A 20,841-nucleotide genomic window follows, 5' to 3' on the forward strand; every position below is an offset into this window, starting at 1 on the left:
TTTGATTTAATCATACTTTTGATTTTTCTGTTGAGATGTTTTTAAAAAATAAAGCTATATAAATATAATTTTAATTTAAGATAAATTAAAGCTCAAAGATATCATCACAGAATTGGGATTATTCTAATTTTATAGTATTTGAGACCATATATTCATATAAACTTTTTATAAAAGTTTTATAAATAGGTCACAACAGGCCATGGACTATATTAGGGGCCCAATCTTATGGGGTCCCCAGAGGCTCCTCTATAGATTAAAAATGAAAGAAAATCATACTACCCAATGGGACTTGGTGCTCACTCAGTCTAGAAAATCCCATTAAGCATCTCTGTGACGCATAGTTTCAGTTCTCAAACTGTGGATTTGTGTCTCAAGATAACATCCTTGTTAACACCAGTATACAGAGATAAGAGATAACAGACCTGATTACCTACCCATCAGCCCTAAGGTCTACACAGAGTCAAGACCTTGTCTTTCTCGAACAGTGCAAAGTTTCAAGAAGGTAAATGAACAGAGGCTTGCTGGGGGTGGAGTAGATCTCGGCAAAGAAGAGGAGTCTGAAGATGAATGCAAGGGGGGAAGGCAGTAGGAAAAAAAGAGAAACATTTTGAGCAGAATAGCCAGCAAGAAGGATTGCTGGACAGAGATGTGATCCACCTGACAAAGAGATGGAAAAGCATCTTCACAAACAGGCTTGCTAACATAGTAAGGGCTTTAAAACTAGGTTTTTCAGGGTTATGGAGACAAAGGCCCTGAGGTAAGTGGGAAAGTGGGTGACCTGGAGGAAGAGCAAGCAGGAGGGGACAACAAGAGAAGTGTTCTCATTCTCCCAGAGAAATCAGGGCAATCAACTAGTTACTACAAGGTGCCTGTACACAAATGCATGGAACCTGAGAAACAAGCAGGAAGAATTGGAAGTCCTCATACAGTTACAGAACTATGACGTGATTGGAATAACAGAGACTTGGTGGGATAGCTCGTATGACTGGAGCACTGTTATGGATGGGTACAAATCATTCAGGAAGGATAAGGGAGAAGAGGAGGAGGAGTTGCACTTTATGTGAAAGAGCCATATGATTGCTCGGAGCTCCAGTATGAAACTAGAAATAAGTCTATCAGAAGTCTCTGGGTTAGGATCAGAGGAGAAAGCAACAAGGGTGATATCGTGGTGGGGATCTACTATAGATCACCAGACCAGGAGGCAGTAGTGGATGAGGCTTTCATCAAACAGCTAGCAGAAGTTTCCTAAGCACAGCCCTGGGTTCTCATGGTAAGCTTCAATTACTCAGACATCTGCTGAGAGGGCAATACAGCAGTGCACAGACAATCCAAGAAGTTTTTGGAGAGTGTTGAGGACAACTTCTTGTTACAAGTGTTGGAGCGGCCAACTAGGGGCCTTGCTCTTCTTGATCTGCTGCTCACAAACAGGGAAAAATTGTTGGGGCATGTACTAATAAATGGCAAGTAGGGCAGCAGCAAACATGGCATTATAAGAGTTCAGGATCCCAAGAGAAGGAAGGATGGAGAGCAGTAGAGTAAGCACCCAGGACTTCAGGAAAGCAGTCTTTGACTCGGTCAGGGAACTCATGGGCAGGATCCTCTGGGAAGCCAGTCTGAGGGGGGAAGTAGTCCAGGAGAACTGGCTGTACTTTAAAGGAGCCTCATTGAAAGTGCAGAAACAAACCATCCTGATGTGCTGGAAGACCAGCAAGCATGGCAGAAGACCAGCGTGGCTTAGCACGGAACTCTTCAGTTAACTAAATGACAGAAAGGACGTTTATAAGTGGAAAATTGGTCAAACAACTTGGGAGAAGTATAAAAGTATTGCTTGGACATGCAGGCATGGAAGTCTGGAAGGCCAAAGTACAGTTGGAGTTACAAGAAGCAAGGGATGTGAAGGGCAACAAGAAGGGTTTCTATAAGTATGTCAGTAACAAGAGGATGATCAGGGAAAGTGTGGGTCCCTTACTAAATGGGGGAGGCAACCTACGGGCAGAGGATGCAGAAAAGGCTGAAGTACTCAATGCCTTTTTTACCTCAGTCTTCACAGACAAGGTCAGCTCCCAGACAGACTATGGCACCTGATAGCAGAGTTTGGGGAGGAGATGAGCAGCCAGCAGTGGCAAAAGAACAGGCTAGAGACTATTTAGAAAAGTGGGACATACGTAAGTCCATAGGGCCAGATGGGATGCACCCAAGGGTGCTGAGGGAGTTGGCTGATGTGACTGTAGAGCCACTGGCCATCATCTCTGAAAACACATGGCTGTCAGGAGAGGTCCTGGAGGACCGGAAAAGGGAAAACATAGTGCCCATATTTAAGAAAGGGAAAAAAGAAAAATCCAGGGAACTAGAGACTAGTCAGCCTCACCTCAGTCTCTAGAAAAATCATGGAACCGATCCTCAAGGAATCCATTTCTAAGCACTTCGAGAAGAAGGTGATTAGGAACAATTAGGATTCGCCATGGGCAAATCATGCCTGACCAACCTGATTGCTTTCTATAATGAGATGACTGGCTCTGTAGATGCAGGAAGACTGGTGGATGTGGTGTATCTTGATTTTTGCAAGGCTTTTGATACGGTCTTCCACAACATTCTCACAGGTAAGCTAAGAAAGTACAGAATGGATCAGTGGACTGTAAGGTGGATAGAAGACTAGCTGGAGTGTTGGGTTCAGAGGGTAGTAATCAGTTGCTCAATGTCTAGATGGCAGCTGGTATCAAGTGGAGTGCCTCAGGGCCAGTTTTGTTCAATATCTTCATCAATGACCTGGAAGATGGCAGAGTGCACCCTCAGCAACTCTGAGGATGAAACCAAGCTGAGGGGAGTGATAGATACGTTGGACAGTAGTGCTACAATTCATAGTGACCTAGACAAATTGGAGGATTGAACCAAAATGAATCTCATGAGGTTAAACAAGGACAAGTGCAAAGTGCTGTAATTAGAACAGAAGAATCCTACACACTGGTACGGGCTGGGAGCTGACTGGCTGGGCAGAGCAGCTCTGCAGAAAAGGACCTGGGGTTACAGTGGACAATAAGCTGAATATGAGCCAACAGTGCGCCCTTGTCGCAAAGAAGGCTAACGGCATATTGGGCTGCATTGGTAGGAGTGTTGCCAGCAGGTCAAGGGAAGTGATTCTTCCCCTCTATACAGCACTGGTGAGGCCACATCTGGAGTACTATGTTCAGTTTTGGGCACCCCACTACAGAAAGGATATGGACAAACTGGAGAGAGTCCAGAGGAGGGCAACAAAAATGGTGAAGGAGTTGGGTGACATGACTTATGAGGAGAGGCTGGGGGAACTGGGCTTCTTTAGTATGCCAAAGAGAAGACTGAGAAGGGATTTAATAGCAACTTTCAGCTCCCTGAAGGAGGGTTCCAAAGAGGACGGAGCTAGACTGTTCTCAGTGGTGATGGATGACAGAACAAGGAGCAATGGTCTCAAGTTGCAGCAAGTGAAGCTTAGGCTAGATGCTAGATTTTCTCACTAGGACGGTAGTAAAGCACTGGAAAAGGTTACACAGAGAGGTGGTAGAATCTCCACCCTTGGAGGTTTTTAAGACCCAGCTAGACTAAGCTTTGATGACCTCCTGAGGTTCCTTCCAACCCCAATGTTCTATGATTCTATGCAGGCTCTCCAGGTTAGTAAACTTTCTTTCACACTTCTTTCTTAAGCACTGCCCGTCTTCCCTGGTTATATATTTTGGGTCGAGTTCTGGACAACTTAAATTCTCATAAAAGTGTTTGAGCAAAAATATAGTTGTTAGTTTATGAAACTATCACATTTGTCTAGTCCACAGCTTTGCCACACACAATGCTGCAAACGTTATCAAAGATAAGAAGAAATCTAGAAGGAAGTGAAGGAAGCCCCAAGCTAATAACATATGGCTGCAGCATTCATTTCATACATCTCTTAACCAAAAGACCTTAGTGCTCCAGAAATAAAGGCTGATGAAATTGAAAAATACTTCCCTAACTCTTTGCAGCAGCTGCTCTGAAGAAAGCACAAGGAACAAAACTAACTCCCACAAGACGTGCAATGGAACTCAGTAGTAGACTACTTGAGTGATATATTGAGAACTCCCCTAATCTGATAATAATGTGTGAACAAAAACATGACAAAATAGATGGAACTATCATAGCCATAGTTCTCAACATTGTTCTACATTTCTCTAGCCCATATGCCATCTATTCTGAAGCGTATTTTTGTAGTCTTGAACAGAGTGCAGGGAAAAAAGATTTTTTTTTCTTTGGAATAATTCATTCTAAATTGAGAAATCAGTTGGAAGCTGAAAAAAAACAAAAAAACTTGTCTTCTTTTTCCAGTCTATGAATAAACAGGAAGAGGAAGGTAAAGACTGAGTTTCCTGCATAACCCAGTATTTTAAGTTTCTCATGTTGACCTGGCTGAAATAATCTTTAAAAAAAATGAAAGATAAAAAAAGTTAAATGACATTTTCCATTTATAACTGAAATAGTTAAAAAAAATTTAAAAATATATATGCTTGTTTTGTTAAAATAATTATATACTTTTCTTAAAGAAAAAAATATCCATAATACATAAGCTTGTTGTTTTAGTTAAATAAAACCATTTAAATGTCTATTGTTTTTTGTTGATGGTTATTGCCATCCTCCTAATACAACATGGCAAAAATATCCATGATTAATCTTGTGAATTGGAGATAGTTCACCTCCCAATGACTTCATAAGTATCTGCTTCAATTAGCTTCGGTAAATAAAATAACCAAATCATAATTCAGTTTTCTACTGTAGCTGCAAAATTAACCTGAAAAAATATGAAAATAAATCATTGCTTTAAAGTATATAATGTGTATCATCCAAAAATGAAACCTACATCTATCTCCGTGTTGTCAGTAATGTGTGTTAAGGTTATATCAAACAACAAAAATGCACTTTTTGTAGAAAACAATAATTATATCGAGGCTTCCTGACCAGTGATTTAAATCGATTCAAGTCAAATCCACCCTGGCACCGGCTACTGCATATTTATGTAGTACCTCATATTAGAGGTACTAAACTTAACGCGCAGTAACAATGGTACATTAATGCATGTGTAGTTGCACGCACCCTGCAATACCCAAAGTCAGCTGAGAGCAACCACATGCAAATACCATGTGTCCACTAAGTTTGTTTGGGAAAATACATAGAAGGTCATTGTTGGTAGTCACACCTCAGCTCTAGAACTCCTTCTCCCTTGTCAGAGTCCAAGCCTGCACAACTTCAGGAAACATAATTCCACCTGCCCAAATAAAAAGGGTTTTAAGTTTTGGAATACTACTTGTTCCAAATTTGTTGTTCGTTATTACGTACTGTTCTACTGTATCTGTTTTTATCATTTATTTTGGGTTTTTTTAATAGTAAACTGCCTGAGCCTGTTCTAGGTAGGCAGCATATAAATCTAATAATAAATAAAATCATGTGCCTGTTATATTCAAATTAAACACTACAGGAAAACCATACATCATTTTACTTCAAAATCAATCTACCTGACAAAACAGTTAATATAGTATTGGAGACCAGTGGACTACCATATTATATATATGTCACGGAATGGGTGCAGAGGCGGCCGTGATCCCGCTAGCGCCCCCTGCCGTGTCCAGTTAGGTGATTCAGCACCCTCAACTCGCCCGCCACGTCTTTGATGTTCTAAATGCAGTAAGGGAGGCTGCCTTGTCTTGCCTTGGACACTACTCCGCACTACGCCCCGTTCCGATTGGGGGTGCCCCAGTGCACCCCAGCCTTATGGGCGATGCGTGCCTCCAACCTCCCCTTTAGCATGCCCCAAGCCTCACAGTTCTTCATGGATGATATCTGGTCCGTCCCCCTGCGCCCTGCCTGGCGCCTCTCGGTTAGTCTCACAACCAGCGCCCCCTTGTCTGGCGCCTCTGGGTTTGTCTTGCCCAGGCTACGCCCCACTGGAGCCTGTCTTACTCTTTCTATGCACCTCGTCCCCTCGGGGGCCTCTCGCCCACCTCTGGGCTTTCCCGCCCCTCTCGGGGTCTTTGCCGCGCTTCTAGCGCCTCTCGCCCCTCTCGGGGTCTTTGCTGCGCGTCTCACGCTTGCTGCCCTCTCTGAGGCCTCACCCACTCTGGGGCCTATACTGCGCTCCTCGCGCTTGCTGCCCTCTCTGGGGTCTCGCTCACGCGTTTCCCGCGCTTGGGGCTCAGGTGGCCACAGCTGTGCCTGGCCCCTCGACCCTTTCCTGGGTCGCTTGCCCCACTGGGCAAAATACCACCCTCACGGGCTGGGGTCCAAAACCCTGCACACCGTGCCTCTCCGGCGCAAACAGCTGTGCCCCACTGGCACCGCTTGTTGTACCCCCACTGGGCACGCGGGGCTCCCAAATTATTGGGGAGCTCCCGTGAGGCCTCCTCGCACCCCTACAGCCCCACCCGGTCCTCCGAGCGGCTGCAACCTAAGCAAAAAGCCCACCAGCTTATAACATGAACCACACACACTGCTGGCTCTCACCAATACCTTTCTCGGGGGTTCTCTTCCTCCCCTCGCATCATTGCAGCGGTCAAACTGCCACCGTAAGCTCTGCTGCTCAGCTCTCCGCCGCAGAACTCCTGCTCCTGCAGTGGCCAGAGGGGAACTGCTCGCTAGGCTCTGACCCGGGCTGTTTATAAAGGCCCAGCCCAGCCCACTTCTAGCCAGCTTGTTAGAAATGGAGTATTGTTATAATATTGTTAGAAATGGAGTATTGTTAGAAATGCACAGTTTGCATCTCGCACCTGATAAGGAAAAAACACTGCCAAGGACTTTTTTTCTTGGCCAGCCTTGCCACAGTTCTTCTTATACTAAATCACACTCTCCCCCAGCCTCCCCCTAGCTTTTCTCATGCAGATTACAGAAGCTGGAATTCAACTGACTGTGTCCTTGAAAGGGGGGGTGGGTTTAAACTCTTGGTGACCTAAAGAACTTTCTGAGCATGCGCAATTAGCTGATGCATATTTACTTCTCCGCCCTGCATACTTAAGTAGTTAATTATAATGTACAAGCGATGGATGTAGTGATGTAACCACATGTATGCTTGTATGAAACGGAAATGAGCTGTAAGAGTTCCTGTTTCTGCACACGTGCCCAGGAGGAAGAAGATAAACACAGGCTGCAACAATTCCTCAGGGGTTCGGAGTAATCTGAGTCTTTGACTCTGCTCTGACCCTATTTGCAAATACACCTTTTGTGCTGCTAATAAGTGTGTGTCTGTGATTTTGGTGGCCTCCAAGAAACAGACCGCAATCTTTTGCAACAAGCTGACCAACATTAGTTGCCCTGGCAACCCTCACTTGTGCTGCCCTATTAATGGGCAGCTGTCCTTATTGCTGTTGCTAGTAGCGAGCACTCCAGTGCTCTGCTACAATATATATCTGTTTATTTTTGTGAATTGTTTAGAGTGGCTAAGTATCTGGTTGCTAAATATACAACACTTACTTACACTGAACGTGGAATCACGATCCGATAGAGACATTGTTAGATGTTTCCGTAAATTAGGCCAACTTTCAGAATTTAGTATATCAGATGGAGGGGCAGAGCACAATGTCTGCAATGCTTCCTGACGCACCTGAAACAATAAAGAAACAAGCTTCAAAATCCCTTCAACCACATCTTTAACATAAAATATATACACATACACACACACACCCCCTATACACAAACACCCATATGCCTTGGCTAGGAAAAATATAAAACAGGAATTCCACAAATCAACTCTGCTTTTATATAAAGGCAATTTGAACTACTACCAGTGAAGACAACACAGAAGTAGACATGCTGAAAAATGTCCAACCAATTAAAATTGAAATACCTGCTCTGAAGATTATATTGAATTCCAGTTTCTATTTTGATCTCCCAACTAAATATTTAGTTACCAAATACAGGATATTTATACTAGATAATGATGAAACTGCTTTATTCTATTATTCAAATGACACCATCTGGGCTATGAGTAGACCCAATGCCCCCTTCCTTTCCCAACCTCCCCCAGAAAAAAACCCACCAAATAATGAAAAACAACATACAGTGAATAGTATGAAACAGTTTGCTGTCAGACAGCTTTTAAAGTTTTATTGCTATACTCCCATGTGCTTTATAGCTATAATACCCTGTGAAACCTATTTCAAATAATAACGTTATTGTAGGTAGTGTCTTTTTGTCCATCTACTCTGGACATTTGCTTCACCTTACAAATACAAACTAAAGACAGTTTACAGCAAAATGTATGTTGCTATTAATATTGCTAAAATATTGAAAGGATATTATTTAGCAGCAAACAGACAACATGGAAATACTGAGAATGAAAACTTGCTCCAGCCCCATTTTACCATTCATTACAATGAAGACAATATATATTGATAAATGTTATGGACTAAATCTTATGCTCTCAAATATGGTATGCCATAAATTTTCATTTACATTAATCACATCTTACTTCTTTATTTCTCACCTCAGTAGGCTGAGCAGGGTCAAGCCTTTCTACAAGTAGCTGTAACTGCTCTTGATTCATGAAAGTATAGCTCTGTAAAACAGATTGTACAGTGTCCATCAGTAAATCCTATTCATATGCACAAATAAAAGTTAAAACTAACAATCTTTGAATATTAAATTTACTTTCAAATAATGAGAATATCAACATTTATTCTAATCCAATATTTAAAATTGAAATTTTAAATACCAAAGACTCAAAGAAAGTTTTATTTCTGGCAAGAAAATTGGATCACCTTTATTCTGCTCATGTAAATAGTTCATTATATCAGTACACAATACTAGATAGTGTCACATTTAGCAATTAAAACAACAGCACTATTTTTCTGGAAAAAAAAATTATACAGGGCTTCAAATGTTTTTATTTAAATATTTTCACATTTTTCTCTAATGTTACTTAGACATGCAGTCTTCCTTGTATGCATTCCATTCATGTATATAAAAATAAGAATGGCATATATACAGCAGTATTTTTCATGATTAAGGAAACAGACCAGCTGAATTATCCATACAGTGCAACATAATACATCTACAAAATCAAAGCTCTCTTTTTCTCGAAGTGTTAAGGACCTCCTTTCCTGCTGTTCATCTGAGAAGAAACATCATCAGACTTAAAAAGAACTGCTTTAAGATTGAGAATCTGGGAGACTATCCAGCCTAAAGGTTCTTTTGAAAAAAATTATAAACAATTAAAAATGGAATACTTATAAGCAATTAAAAATATAATGAAATACCAACTGAGCAGTTCTTGTTTCATTGCCCACTAAAATAAGAATCAGATTTTTTTAATGGTGTAAGTTTAATATTAATGTCCCAAAGATAGCACAGAACACATGATACCTGATTGAATGAAGAGTCACTATCAGAGCAGTTGTCTGTATAATAACCAGTAGGTTGCTCTTTCTTGGTTTTGCTATGCATCTCCTTATTTCGCATCTGATCTTCTTCAAATTTGTTAATCAGAGATTCCACCACTACCATCATAACATTCTTCAAAGAGTGCATCATTTCTCTGTACCTTCAAAGTCGAGGAAATGTTAGGATAAACAGTGTAAAAATCACTAACTGATGTATAAATAATTGAACAAGCCAGGCTATTGCATATACATTTCACTGAATTCACTGAGCAAACAAAAAAACTTGTGAAATAAATACAGAATACTATATAACAAATAGAATGAGTATGCAAACTTAAAAAAAATACAGAGAAGAGCACACACCAACCGCTGGAACTTCCTCAGCCTGATGAAGGGATTCTGAACCTGAAAGCTTGCTTAAATTTTTTTTTCCCCAACTACTTAAGTTGGTCTAATAAAAGATATCAGATTCACCCAAAGAACCTTGCCTGCCTATGCCCTGAGACCAACACGGCTACAACCTACACCCCTGTAACAGAGACATAAATGCATTTTAAAGGTAAACTAAAAGGTTGTTTTAAGTTTTGTGCTTCTTCTACAATGATTCAAATGGCATCCCTAACACCTGGAATGGTTTATACAGTAAACAGCACAATGAGCCCAATTCCTAGCTTTGCCATTTTGCCAATAAATAGAATTTTGCGTTCAGGCACTCTTCAAGACAAGCTATGTACAAGCATACAAGAGCAGAACTTAGCCCTAGCATAACAATAGCAATCACGTCTGATCCTCATTTCAGATTCTGTTGCAACAAGCTTAATTAAGAGCTTTATTTCCACGTAGGCCCTCTGCTGAAGTAGCAACAGAGAATGCATAATATAAAGCAGGAATGCCTAACTGGCAGCCCGCAGGCCACGTGCAACCTAGAAAGGGTTAATTTGCACCCTCCGTTCCCCTCTCCCCCAACCACTACTCATCCCATTCCTCCAACTGCTCCCAGATTGGGGCTCCCCCTTCATCCTCCAGTTTCCATTTCCTACCTCCACCTCAAAAGATGGGGCAGCATACCATAGCCTGCAGGGCTGGAAGATGCCATGGGCCCGGGTAACTGCATGATGCTCCCCACTGCACTAATGTGTATTACAGTATGGCCGGGAGGTCACTGCGGAGTCAGATGGGGTGGGTGGACACCAAAGAAGGGGAGCTCCAGGGACCATGGCTCAAGCTGGTGGCAAATACAGCATGCAGCCATGGCAGCTTATAGGTTGGACAGCCCTGAAGTGAAGTATACTTTGGATCTGAGGTCTTTATTAGAGCCAGCCATGAATTTATAAGATCCAGAAGTTTTTATGTTACTTACATTATATAGCAATCATATATATGTATTTACAATATACTACCTGTTATATAACAGGGGTAGGCAATGTTTTTTGGACCTGTTATATAATATCAAATATGTTTTGAATATATAATGAGATACTAGTGTAATGCATACTTTTTTTTTAATTAAATCATTTCAACCATATTATGTCCCATTATGTGCTACTGTTGCCCACGATAATTTAGGACATTTTTAAGGGAATTTAAGTTTTAAGTTTAAATTAAATTATTTATACCGTATAAGTTTTTAGTAAAACTAAAGTGTTAGGCTGAACAAGAAGCCTAGGCCTAAAACTGTAGAAACAAGAGTGTCACGGTTTTAAAAATTGATTTTTGGACTAGGGACAGACATTCAAGAAGCCAGAGCCTGAATTAATTCAACTGCTCCGGGTTAGTCTATCCTGGCTAGGCTCAACCGGTTTGCAACAGGTCAAACGTTTTCTCTGGACTAAGGAACTGTGAGCACATGACTGCAGCTGCTCAGACCAGGAGCCGGGGGGACACAAGAGCATGCCCTCGGCTGCAGTGAAGTGTGCTGGGGGAGCATGGCCAGTCTGGGCTGAACTGGTCAGAGAGAGGTTTAATTCCTCCCTCCCTGTGCCACTGGCAGGAACCCAAGCCTGGTCTGCCAAGAGCTCTCCCCTCACTGCTGCATCATCAGGGCCAGAGGTGGGTCAGCATGGCCCCCAAGGCAACCAGGTTTGTCTCAAACTGATTTCAGCCATTTTGAAACTGGTTTATGTGCATTGAATGTCTATTCAAACTGGTTTAACACCGGAGGTCTTTCATCTCCTCTGACTAACACCAACTAACACTGAGTTTTTGCCACACTGAATTTCATGACTTGTGTTCACCCAGGGTGAACACATACAGACCCACATACATGCCCCAAAAGAATGCAACCTACTGAGCATGCTTGGTAGCCCTGTGAATCATTACACATCTACACTGTCCATGAAGTAAGACTGAAAATTGTCCACATGTGCCAAAAACAGCAGTTATGCAGTTGGCTAACTGACATTTGGATACATGAAGTGAAACAGGATTTTGCCTTAAGTGTTAATGATGGAGTTATATATAAAAGGTGTTGTTGCTACATATTAAGCTTACAAACAACAACCTGACCCTAGTTAGATAATAAACTTATTTATGAAATGATCTTTATTCTGCAATTACTGAATTTATCATAGAAGTATTATTTTAAAAAGACAGTTAAAGGGTCCTGATTAAAGAATGGAATTCCCAGTATAAATCCCTATCCACACAAAAATATACATGTATCCTACCTCAAAGTATCCAGTAAAATAGGGAGGTGAGGAAAGAGAGGGCATAGTTTTATAGTTATCTAAAAAGGGAGTCCAATAGTCTTGAGATCCCACTGAAAAGAAAGTAAGATTCAGACACAATATTATCAGGGTCTGAATTTTTTTAACTCACTGCTGACAAATTGGGAGAGAGGCAAGATGTGCACAACATTATACAAACATGTTTCAAAACAGAATTTTTATTTCCTTCTAGATGTGAAACCTTTCAAAAACAAATATGTAAAAAATGAATTCTATAAACCTAGGGACATATTCTGATTGTTCTCAATTCCTGTTGAACTGACAGCTGAAAATGAAAACAAATGCCCTAGTTTTAAAAACAAGATTTTTGTCAAACAGAGACCAAGATTAATTTTGTACTCTGCCACAAATGTGAAAGCTTAACAAATAAGTTTATCCACAACAGATAGTATAAATACTTGTTAGTTTGATTACTAAAGAAAAACTGTGTAACAAACAAAAAGAACTGCTTTTCTTTCCTTTATGCTGCACAAGTATGACCTCAAACTCTGAAAATAGTAGTGTTCTGCTCTTCAAAAGTCAAATGTCAGATACTTGGTTTTTATTTTGTTGGCTACCGTATACATAATGATGCTGTAAACTGAGGCTGGAGACAGATGTCCTCTGGGGAGCGCAATTCGCTGTGCTGTGATATGTTGTAGCATAGCTGAACCATTTCACAGATGTCTACAGACATCACAGGGCTGTTGTCCTGCATGGTCAGTCCCCTGCCCCTCCAGAGCTTCAGGGCCCCTAGTCTGCAGGAAAAGGACTATGGGTGCTAAGCCCCAACTTGAAGCACACATCTGCAGACACACCCCCATGTCAAGCATGGAGCAATCACTCACTTACACAGTGAATCCCAAGCTGCGGTACAGCAGCATGATAGGCATGCCAGGTCCCGGCTGATTTTCTTCCAGCTGCGCTCCAGGCTAGGGCACTGTGCACAAGTGAAGGGGGGAGGTCAACCTGTATGAGAGTTCCCCCCTCCATGCCTGAATCTCCTACAGGAAATACCCCTGCAAGGGGAAGTTTTCCACTTGCAGATGCAGGCCCTGTGTTAGAGTAAGTCACCTGGGTCCCTTTTCCTACAGAATAAGGCCCCTGAGGAGTTCGTAACTGGGGTAGCTGAAGAATGCAGGCAGCCATGGGCTGATGGCACTCTCCTGTCATAAGCAAACAGACATCGGCTGAAGAAAAGCAGCACAAATTATTACTAGGTTCACTGTCACCAAGAAATTTAAGCACTTGGGATACATCAAAGGGCTATGATATCAGTTCCCCTGGCTTTTGTGGTGCCATAAATATTTTTATGGCAGGACATGCCTGTTTTACAGTCTAAGACTTAGCATTCCCTCTCTCTTGATTTAGAGGTGGCAAGGAGGAAAGGTACTAGCTCAGTGAGTACTACCTCATTATTCAAAAAGCCTTCTATAATATAAATATCCACATTCCTCAAAGGCATTACTAAGCCTTTCAGCAGAAAAAGAGAAATCAAAGAACTGATTCAACACAAAAATAAGCAAGATAGGGGGAGAGTGTAATTAGGTTTTTTTTTTCTTTTAACAAGAACATTGGAACTACTTTATATATCTGAAATAGTAATAATAATAAAAAAACACTTTCTTATATTTTGCAGTTCACTTTTCAAAAGAAAGAAATCATGATGAAGCAAGGATTCACGACCTTACACCACCAGTAAATATTGGAACTACATCCTGCACTGTTCACCTTTACAGGAGAAATCCATGATCTTTCTGCTTAAAAGGAAAAAAAAAAAAAAAAATCAGGATTTTTCTGCACCAAACAGAAAAGCCAGATCCCTACTTATCAGAAAGACCAACTGCCCCTACGATTCTTTCATACACCTTTTTAAGGTCCATTGGAGGTGATGGAAAACAAAGACATCTATTGGAAAGGAAGGGCTAATCAAATTGTATGAATTATCTAGGATTTATATAGGCTTTTTATTTAAGACACTTTCTTCAGTAAATATGCCAACATATCATAGCACGTGGCCAAGTCCCTTAACCTCATTATATAGTTCCAATGTATATGTTGACCAGAAAATCGAGTGCCCACAGGACTTCGACTAATCTCAAGTGGTCTACCGTAATTAAATTATACAGTTTTCAATGTGTGTATATCAACGAAGTCATGTTCATTGTTCACTTAAATCTATAAGGAAATTATCATATTGTACATAAATAAGTTCTTTTGGCATGTCCATTTTTATATTTGCTAAAAAAATCATTTCTCCTTTAGGGCAATTTATACATCAAGTATGAAATTTAAAATGCAGCTATTTAAGTTTAAGTACTGACAGGAAGTTAAATAATACCACCCTTTCAAACTCAGATGAACCTCAGACACTTAACGGATTTTCTTCCAACTTTTGGCAGAAAACCTCTAACTTTTACAATGACAGACAAACTATGATGTCCAAGATGAGAGAAACCATGAGGAATTTAAAATCAAAAAGGAATATTTTGAGAAAAATGCCTAAAAATATGTGGTTTTTTTAAGCAAAATACTATTAACATTAAAATTAGGAATGATAGATTCTGAAACAGAGAAAATTAGGCCAGGCCATCTTGCCAATAATTAAATATGCATTCTGTGCCCATACTCACTCTTTTGATTCCCGAGTTTTCTTGGTAACATGTTGGACAAGAGTGTCATAGCCAGATACCTCACCCTGATTTTGAGCAGAGGTACATTTTTCAGTTTCATCTTCAATCACAGAGCCTAGTGAGTTACTTATGTATTGTCTAAGATATTTCACAAACTCATAGCTGCAACAAATACACAAAAATTAGAATAATGCATTATATTATGTTTGAACTGTAAATGACTTCAGCATTGCATATATACTCCCATCAGCCTCATCCCTTTAAGAGCTAACGTTTTTAAGATTTAAGAGAGAACTTTTTCAATTGACTGGGGAAGAAAGATACCAATCAATTAATTTTGATTTCCCTGTCTTTAGAATAATGTTAGCCCGTTTATATAATAGAGAATGGACGGATACCCAACTCCCCTTCGTGCCTCTGAAAATCTTCCCTTAAACACAAAGAGCTATCCTGACACAAAGTTAAGTTCCCAAAGTCAACTCCCCTCTCCACCCCCGCCCAAAATACCAGGAACTCCAAAATCAAGATTCCAACAGAAAAAGCTGTTGTTTCAAGGTTTATATAACACTAGTAACATTATATCTAAGCTACATACATAATGAAAAAGCTTGTATAGGAAACAGCACCTGTGCTACATAATTGAGTAACATTGTTGCTGAAACCCTGGTGTTTTTTTCTACCTGGGTGACTTTAGCATTGCACTCTCACTATCAAGTTGATATAATATCATATGTTTAAATTACTAAGATTTGTCAAAGAAAATATTTGAATTTGTTTTACAAAATCTTCCAGCAGAAGGATATCTTTAAAATACTGTTTAAACCAGTGAGACATAAAAAGGCTCTTTATTGAATCAGGGCTGTAAAGTGACTGGCGTGCATATGTTCCTTTATATTTTTAATATGAAAATTTCATACAAGTCATTTTTGTTATCAATTGTTTTAGGAGGAATTTTTTACATTGGTTGTCTTTCTCTTCCATTTTTGTTTCTTATTTTTACTTTCAGTACTCAGAGGGAACATGATTACACCTCAAAAAACATGAAACTTCTTATCTCCTTCTTCAGTTGCTTGTTAGGCTACCACAAGAAGTATTATTGCTATAATGCAATAGTACCGTGACACTCTGACATGTGAAAGCTGTCATAAAACCTTTTCCTCTATTTGCTTTAGGAGTGGGACACTTGCAAAATATATATTTCCAGTAACTGTCTCATTCTTATATTTTTAGGTTTTTTGCAGAAAAAGACTGCAAAGAAAGACTGCATACATATATAGAAGCTATAATGTATTGTCCATGTTACACTATTACACTGTCCTTTGTAGCATTTGGGCATTTTTTTTAACGGTTTGTAACACGCAAATGGAAAGGCGTAATTTCTGCAGAACTGCTTCTCTGTGTGTCCAAGATACCTGCGAATGCCAACCAAGCATCCATAGATGCTTCTCGAGCAAATCCCAGGATGTCATTCTCCCCTTGTACTCGGCCTTGGTGAGGCCGCAGCTGGAGTATTGCGTCCAGTTTTGGGCTCCACAATTCAAAAAGGATGGGGAGAAGCTTGAGAGAGTCCAGAGGAGAGCCACGCGCATGATCAGAAGTCAGGAAAACAGATCTTACGATGATAGGCTGAGAGCCATGGGACTCTTTAGCCTGGAAAAGCGTAGGCTCAGGGGTGATCTGATGGCCACCTATAAGTTTATCAGGGGTGACCACCAGGATCTGGGGGAATGTTTGTTCACCAGAGCGCCCCAAGGGATGACGAGGTCGAACAGTCACAAACTCCTGCAAGACCGCTTCAGGCTGGACATAAGGAAGAATTTCTTTACTGTCCGAGCCCCCAAGGTCTGGAACAGTCTGCCAGCGGAGGTGGTTCAAGCACCTACATTGAACACCTTCAAAAGTATATTGGATGCTTATCTTGCTGGGATCCTATGACCCCAGCTGACTTCCTGCCCTTTGGGCAGGAGGCTGGACTCGATGATCTCTCGAGGGCCCTTCCAGCCCTGATGTCTATGAAATCTATGAAGAACTGTGCATTTGGTACTCCACAAGCCTGAATAAACTGAAAGATAATCATATAAACATAATAAAGGCCCCATGCTTTCCTATTTCAAGGAAGGAGCCTAGACTAAGAGTGTTATCAAAACTCAAAGGTGCTAGGAAAATAAAGCATGTCCGTGGCATATTGCCATCTGAAAGCCAAACTTATCAAGGATCTCTAGATCAGGGTATACAAGATGTACCCTGACCTTCCCACAGCACAGCAACTTTGAAGCATACTCTTATCAATTATTACTACATATCCTAAGTGAAATATATGAAACGTTTAAAACATCAGAAAGAAACTGCAGAGTATATTTAATTCTAAACAGTGTAACACAAGAACTGGTGAACTGCTGTAGCAGCATTTAGTTGAACAGTTTCTGAGTTAAAGGAGCAGAAGACCAGTAAACAACCCTAGATAATCAAGTCTCACTTCTGCCAACTCCAAGACACAAAGTTTCATACTGGGTTTTCCCAAAGCCAAGAGCATTTCTAGACCTCACTCCCTGCCTCCTTCTCCTTGAGCATGAGAAGAAAGTATTACAATATGCTTCTTGTAACATTTCTTATACTTTTTAAAAAAAATCTCTGTTGAGTTTCCCTCAATAGGAAAATAACACATTTCTGAAGAAACACTGTTGGCTTCTGGCAACAGTGGAAAATTCAATTTTGTGTTTTGTATTGTGCAAGTTATCTTACTCTAACAAAAGTGTGTTATTTTCCAGAAATAAAAAGTCCTTTTAATACTTACATTTTTGTAGCCACCTATTTTACACTAGGGTTCAGTATCATTTATCTAGTATCCAATTTGTGTGTTTGCCAAAACTTTAAAATGTACCTAACTTGTATTACGAAACAGCTAAATATGAACTGAAATCTATTCAGGAAGAAAATGCCTTTTAAGATCTAAAAATCAGACACCAGCTTCTGCAGAAGAAATAAGAACCCTAAAACCCTAGTCTTAATTCAATTGTGTGTCAGTTCATAAAGGTAAATGGCTTCTCTGAGACTTCATAAATGTGTCCTAGCATCTGCCATACAGTAAAGCACACTCATATACCTGAAGGCCTGAGAATAAAACCATTGCAATAACATGTCTGTGCAACAGAAGTGAAACAAGAAAAGCAGAATAGGGGCTCATAAGTTTCTGAACAAATTACACATCAAACTATACCATCTGAAGGGGGCTAGATGGTCACCTGGTCAAACCCTTGAAGGAATGCTACTCCGAAACCACCTCTGACCAGTGTTCATACAGCCTTATCTTGAAACTCTCTAGGAAATTCCACAACTTCCCTGGGCCTTACTATACTAACAGTAAAAAAGTGTTTCCTGAGGTCTAATCTAAATATACTTTGCTGCAATTTAAAGCCACCATGTTGTGTTCCTGCAGCAAGAAAAAAACAATTGTTCTCCTTTGTTACCAGAGCCTTACATATATTTGAAAACTAATTTTCTCCCAGTCTTCTTTTCTCCAAGCTAAAAGTACCTAGTTCTCCCAACCTTCCCCATACATCTTGCCTTTCAGCCCATTTATCATCTGGGCTCTCTCCAACTTCTCTGCATCCTTTTTAAAATGCAGAGTCCAGAACTGCATGATCCTCTAGGTCAGGAATGGCCAACCTGCAGCATAACTACCATAACAGGCATGTGCAGCCTCCATATGTGGCATGTGAGAGATGAGGGAAGCAACATGTAGCATGGTGGCAGATAGGGCAGATAACAGAAAGGAGAGCAAGGGAAGGGACAACAGTGGCACTTGGGGAGGGTGCAGAGCTAATTTGTGGTATTTTTCCAAAAGGTTGGCCCCCACTGTTCTAGATAAGAACTAACCAGAATTGAGTAAAGGGGTTCCACCACCTTCCATGTCTCACATCCCAAACTCCTGATGATGCAATCCATAGTTACACTGCTCTTCTTGGCTAGGGACAGACATTCAGAAAGCCTGAGCCTGAATTGATTCAATCTTTGCAGGTTAGTCTAGCCTGGCTAGGCTGAACCAGTTTATAACCATACAGACATCCGCTCTGGACTAAAAAAACACATGCCTGAAGTAGCTCAGGCTAGAATAAGGGGGGGAGGAGGCGGGGACTAGAGGAGCTCTCCCTTCCCTTCTACAGTGCTGAGCTGAGGGGATGGACATGGCCCAGGTCCCGGCAGGACGCTCCGATTAGGGAGCACCCCTCCCCCCCGTTGATAACAGAGCAGTTAGCTACACAGCAGGGAGTTGTTAGCATTTATCAGCCCAGCAAACAATACAAAGCCCGTCTCATTAGTTCAAGCTCTTCTTAAACAGCTTTTTCCAAGGAAAGAATGCAGGGACATTACCAGCTACCTGCTGAATAGTTCCCAAAAGCCCTAAACTGACACCATCTTGTCTGCCTTTATGTTGTCTCCCACAGCACGGATTGTAGCCAGCATGTGGCAAGCTAGTTAATGCTGAGAGGTGTCTGTGTAACGCAGATGGGAGAACAGAGCCCTGCCCAGAATTGCAAAGCATGCGGGATGCTGAGGGACTCTGGTTTAAGTTAAACCAAGAAGGGACCTGGGACAGACACTGCATAAACCAGTCTGACCCAAACCAGTTAAATCTGATATTACATGCACATTCAACCAGGTTTACCTCAAACTGGTTTCAGCCATTTTCAAACCAGAATTCCCTCTAAGCTGCATGGTGTGCATGGCTGCACAGGTGCACTCATGCTGTGCTGCCAGGCACACCTGCATGGCCGCACACGCCACACAGCTTAAAGGGAACACTGTTTCAAACTGGTTTATGTGCACTGAATATCCGTTCTGTTACAGGTTTGAATCAGCTTCTGACCACTTAAAGTGGTTTATGTGTAATGTCTGCCCCGGCCCTTTTGACTCTATCACACTGCTGACTTACGTTGTCTATGACCCACCAAAACCTGTAGATCTCCCAGAAATGAACGAGTGAACCAGTTATTCACCTCTCATTTTGTATTTTTATATTTGTTTATTCTTCCTTAGGTACAGCACTTCACGTTATCTACACTGAGCTTCATTTTGTTGCCTCTAGCCCAGCTCTCCAATCTATCAAGATATTATTCCCATCCTCCAAAGTGTCTGCAATTTTCCCCATTTTCATGCTCTTTGCAAACTTTATCAAAAGGCTGTCTTCCAGCATCAAAACCATTAATAAGCATTGTGACAGGGGTACTCTCCCAGGCCCGGTCAGAGTACCAACCCGCCCACCTGTCTTGGGCAGCCTACCCAGTCTTACCTGCCATGCCTTGTTGTTACTGTACTGGTTGTAATAAAATGGGAGGCTGCCCACTTAAGACCCAGCTGTCTAGGGGTGTACCCTGACTCCAACCTTCCTTATCGTGTCCCATGCCTTGCAGATGGCATCCCTGAGTTGCTTTTTACTCCGGCTTGCAGCTGAGCCAAACCCAAGCCCTTCCTTGGCCTCATTCATTCATCCTTGCACTCCACCCCACTAGGCGTCATTCATACCACCTCCCTCTCACTGGGCCTCTTGCACTCTTCCCTCTCACCAGGCCTCTTACATGGTGCTCCTCACTGAGCCACACTCAACCTGCCCTGCACCCTTGTGTGACTGCATAGGCCATCTAGCTTGCCTACTCACACTCCTTGACTGGTCCTGGCACAGCCTTTCAGGCTTTTCCTGCAACCCTCATCTGAACAGTGACCAGTCAATTCACTGAACAAACACTGGGCTGACCCTGCCCCTAGCCCCTCACTGAGCTACTTAATTTCATGTCCTGATTAGAGTCAATTATCTGCCCCCTCAGCCTTGGGTCCACTTGCAGCCTCAGGCATCTAAAGGCTTACCTGGGCCCAATTTCCCCTTTCCTGGGGCTTCAACACATGCCCACTCTCTCACTGGGGCCACAACACCTCCTGTCCCTCTCTGGGGTCCACACTATGCCCCTATTCTGGGGCCACAGGGTATTGTACCCCCACAGGCTCAGGTGCCTCTCTATAAGCATTTCTGGCCCCACTTCTCCCAGGGTCTTACACCCCCACAGACTCAGGTGCCCTGCCCTAGGCATGCCTGGCCCCACTATCGCCTGGGGCCTTACACCCCCATGGGCTCATATGCCTCTGCCC

At 41.6% G+C, this 20,841-nt stretch overlaps 1 protein-coding gene across 1 annotated transcript in view; it reads right to left on the minus strand.

Annotated features, from left to right (window-relative positions):
* The window catches only part of TBC1D32 (TBC1 domain family member 32), a 163,443-nt gene that overhangs the window by 135,905 nt on the left and 6,697 nt on the right, over positions 1 to 20,841 (minus strand). Inside the window, exons 3-6 of the mRNA XM_090038703.1 lie at positions 14,701 to 14,862; positions 9,346 to 9,523; positions 8,468 to 8,539; positions 7,460 to 7,585 (exon numbers count right to left, since the gene is read on the minus strand). Coding sequence (XP_089894829.1) covers positions 7,460 to 7,585; positions 8,468 to 8,539; positions 9,346 to 9,523; positions 14,701 to 14,862 — 538 coding nt within the window. The remainder of the gene's footprint in view (positions 1 to 7,459; positions 7,586 to 8,467; positions 8,540 to 9,345; positions 9,524 to 14,700; positions 14,863 to 20,841) is intronic.

The sequence above is a fragment of the Crocodylus siamensis genome, chromosome 1 (genome assembly GCF_052110815.1).
Source record: "Crocodylus siamensis isolate JL-2025a chromosome 1, ASM5211081v1, whole genome shotgun sequence".
Taxonomy (NCBI): domain Eukaryota; kingdom Metazoa; phylum Chordata; order Crocodylia; family Crocodylidae; genus Crocodylus; species Crocodylus siamensis.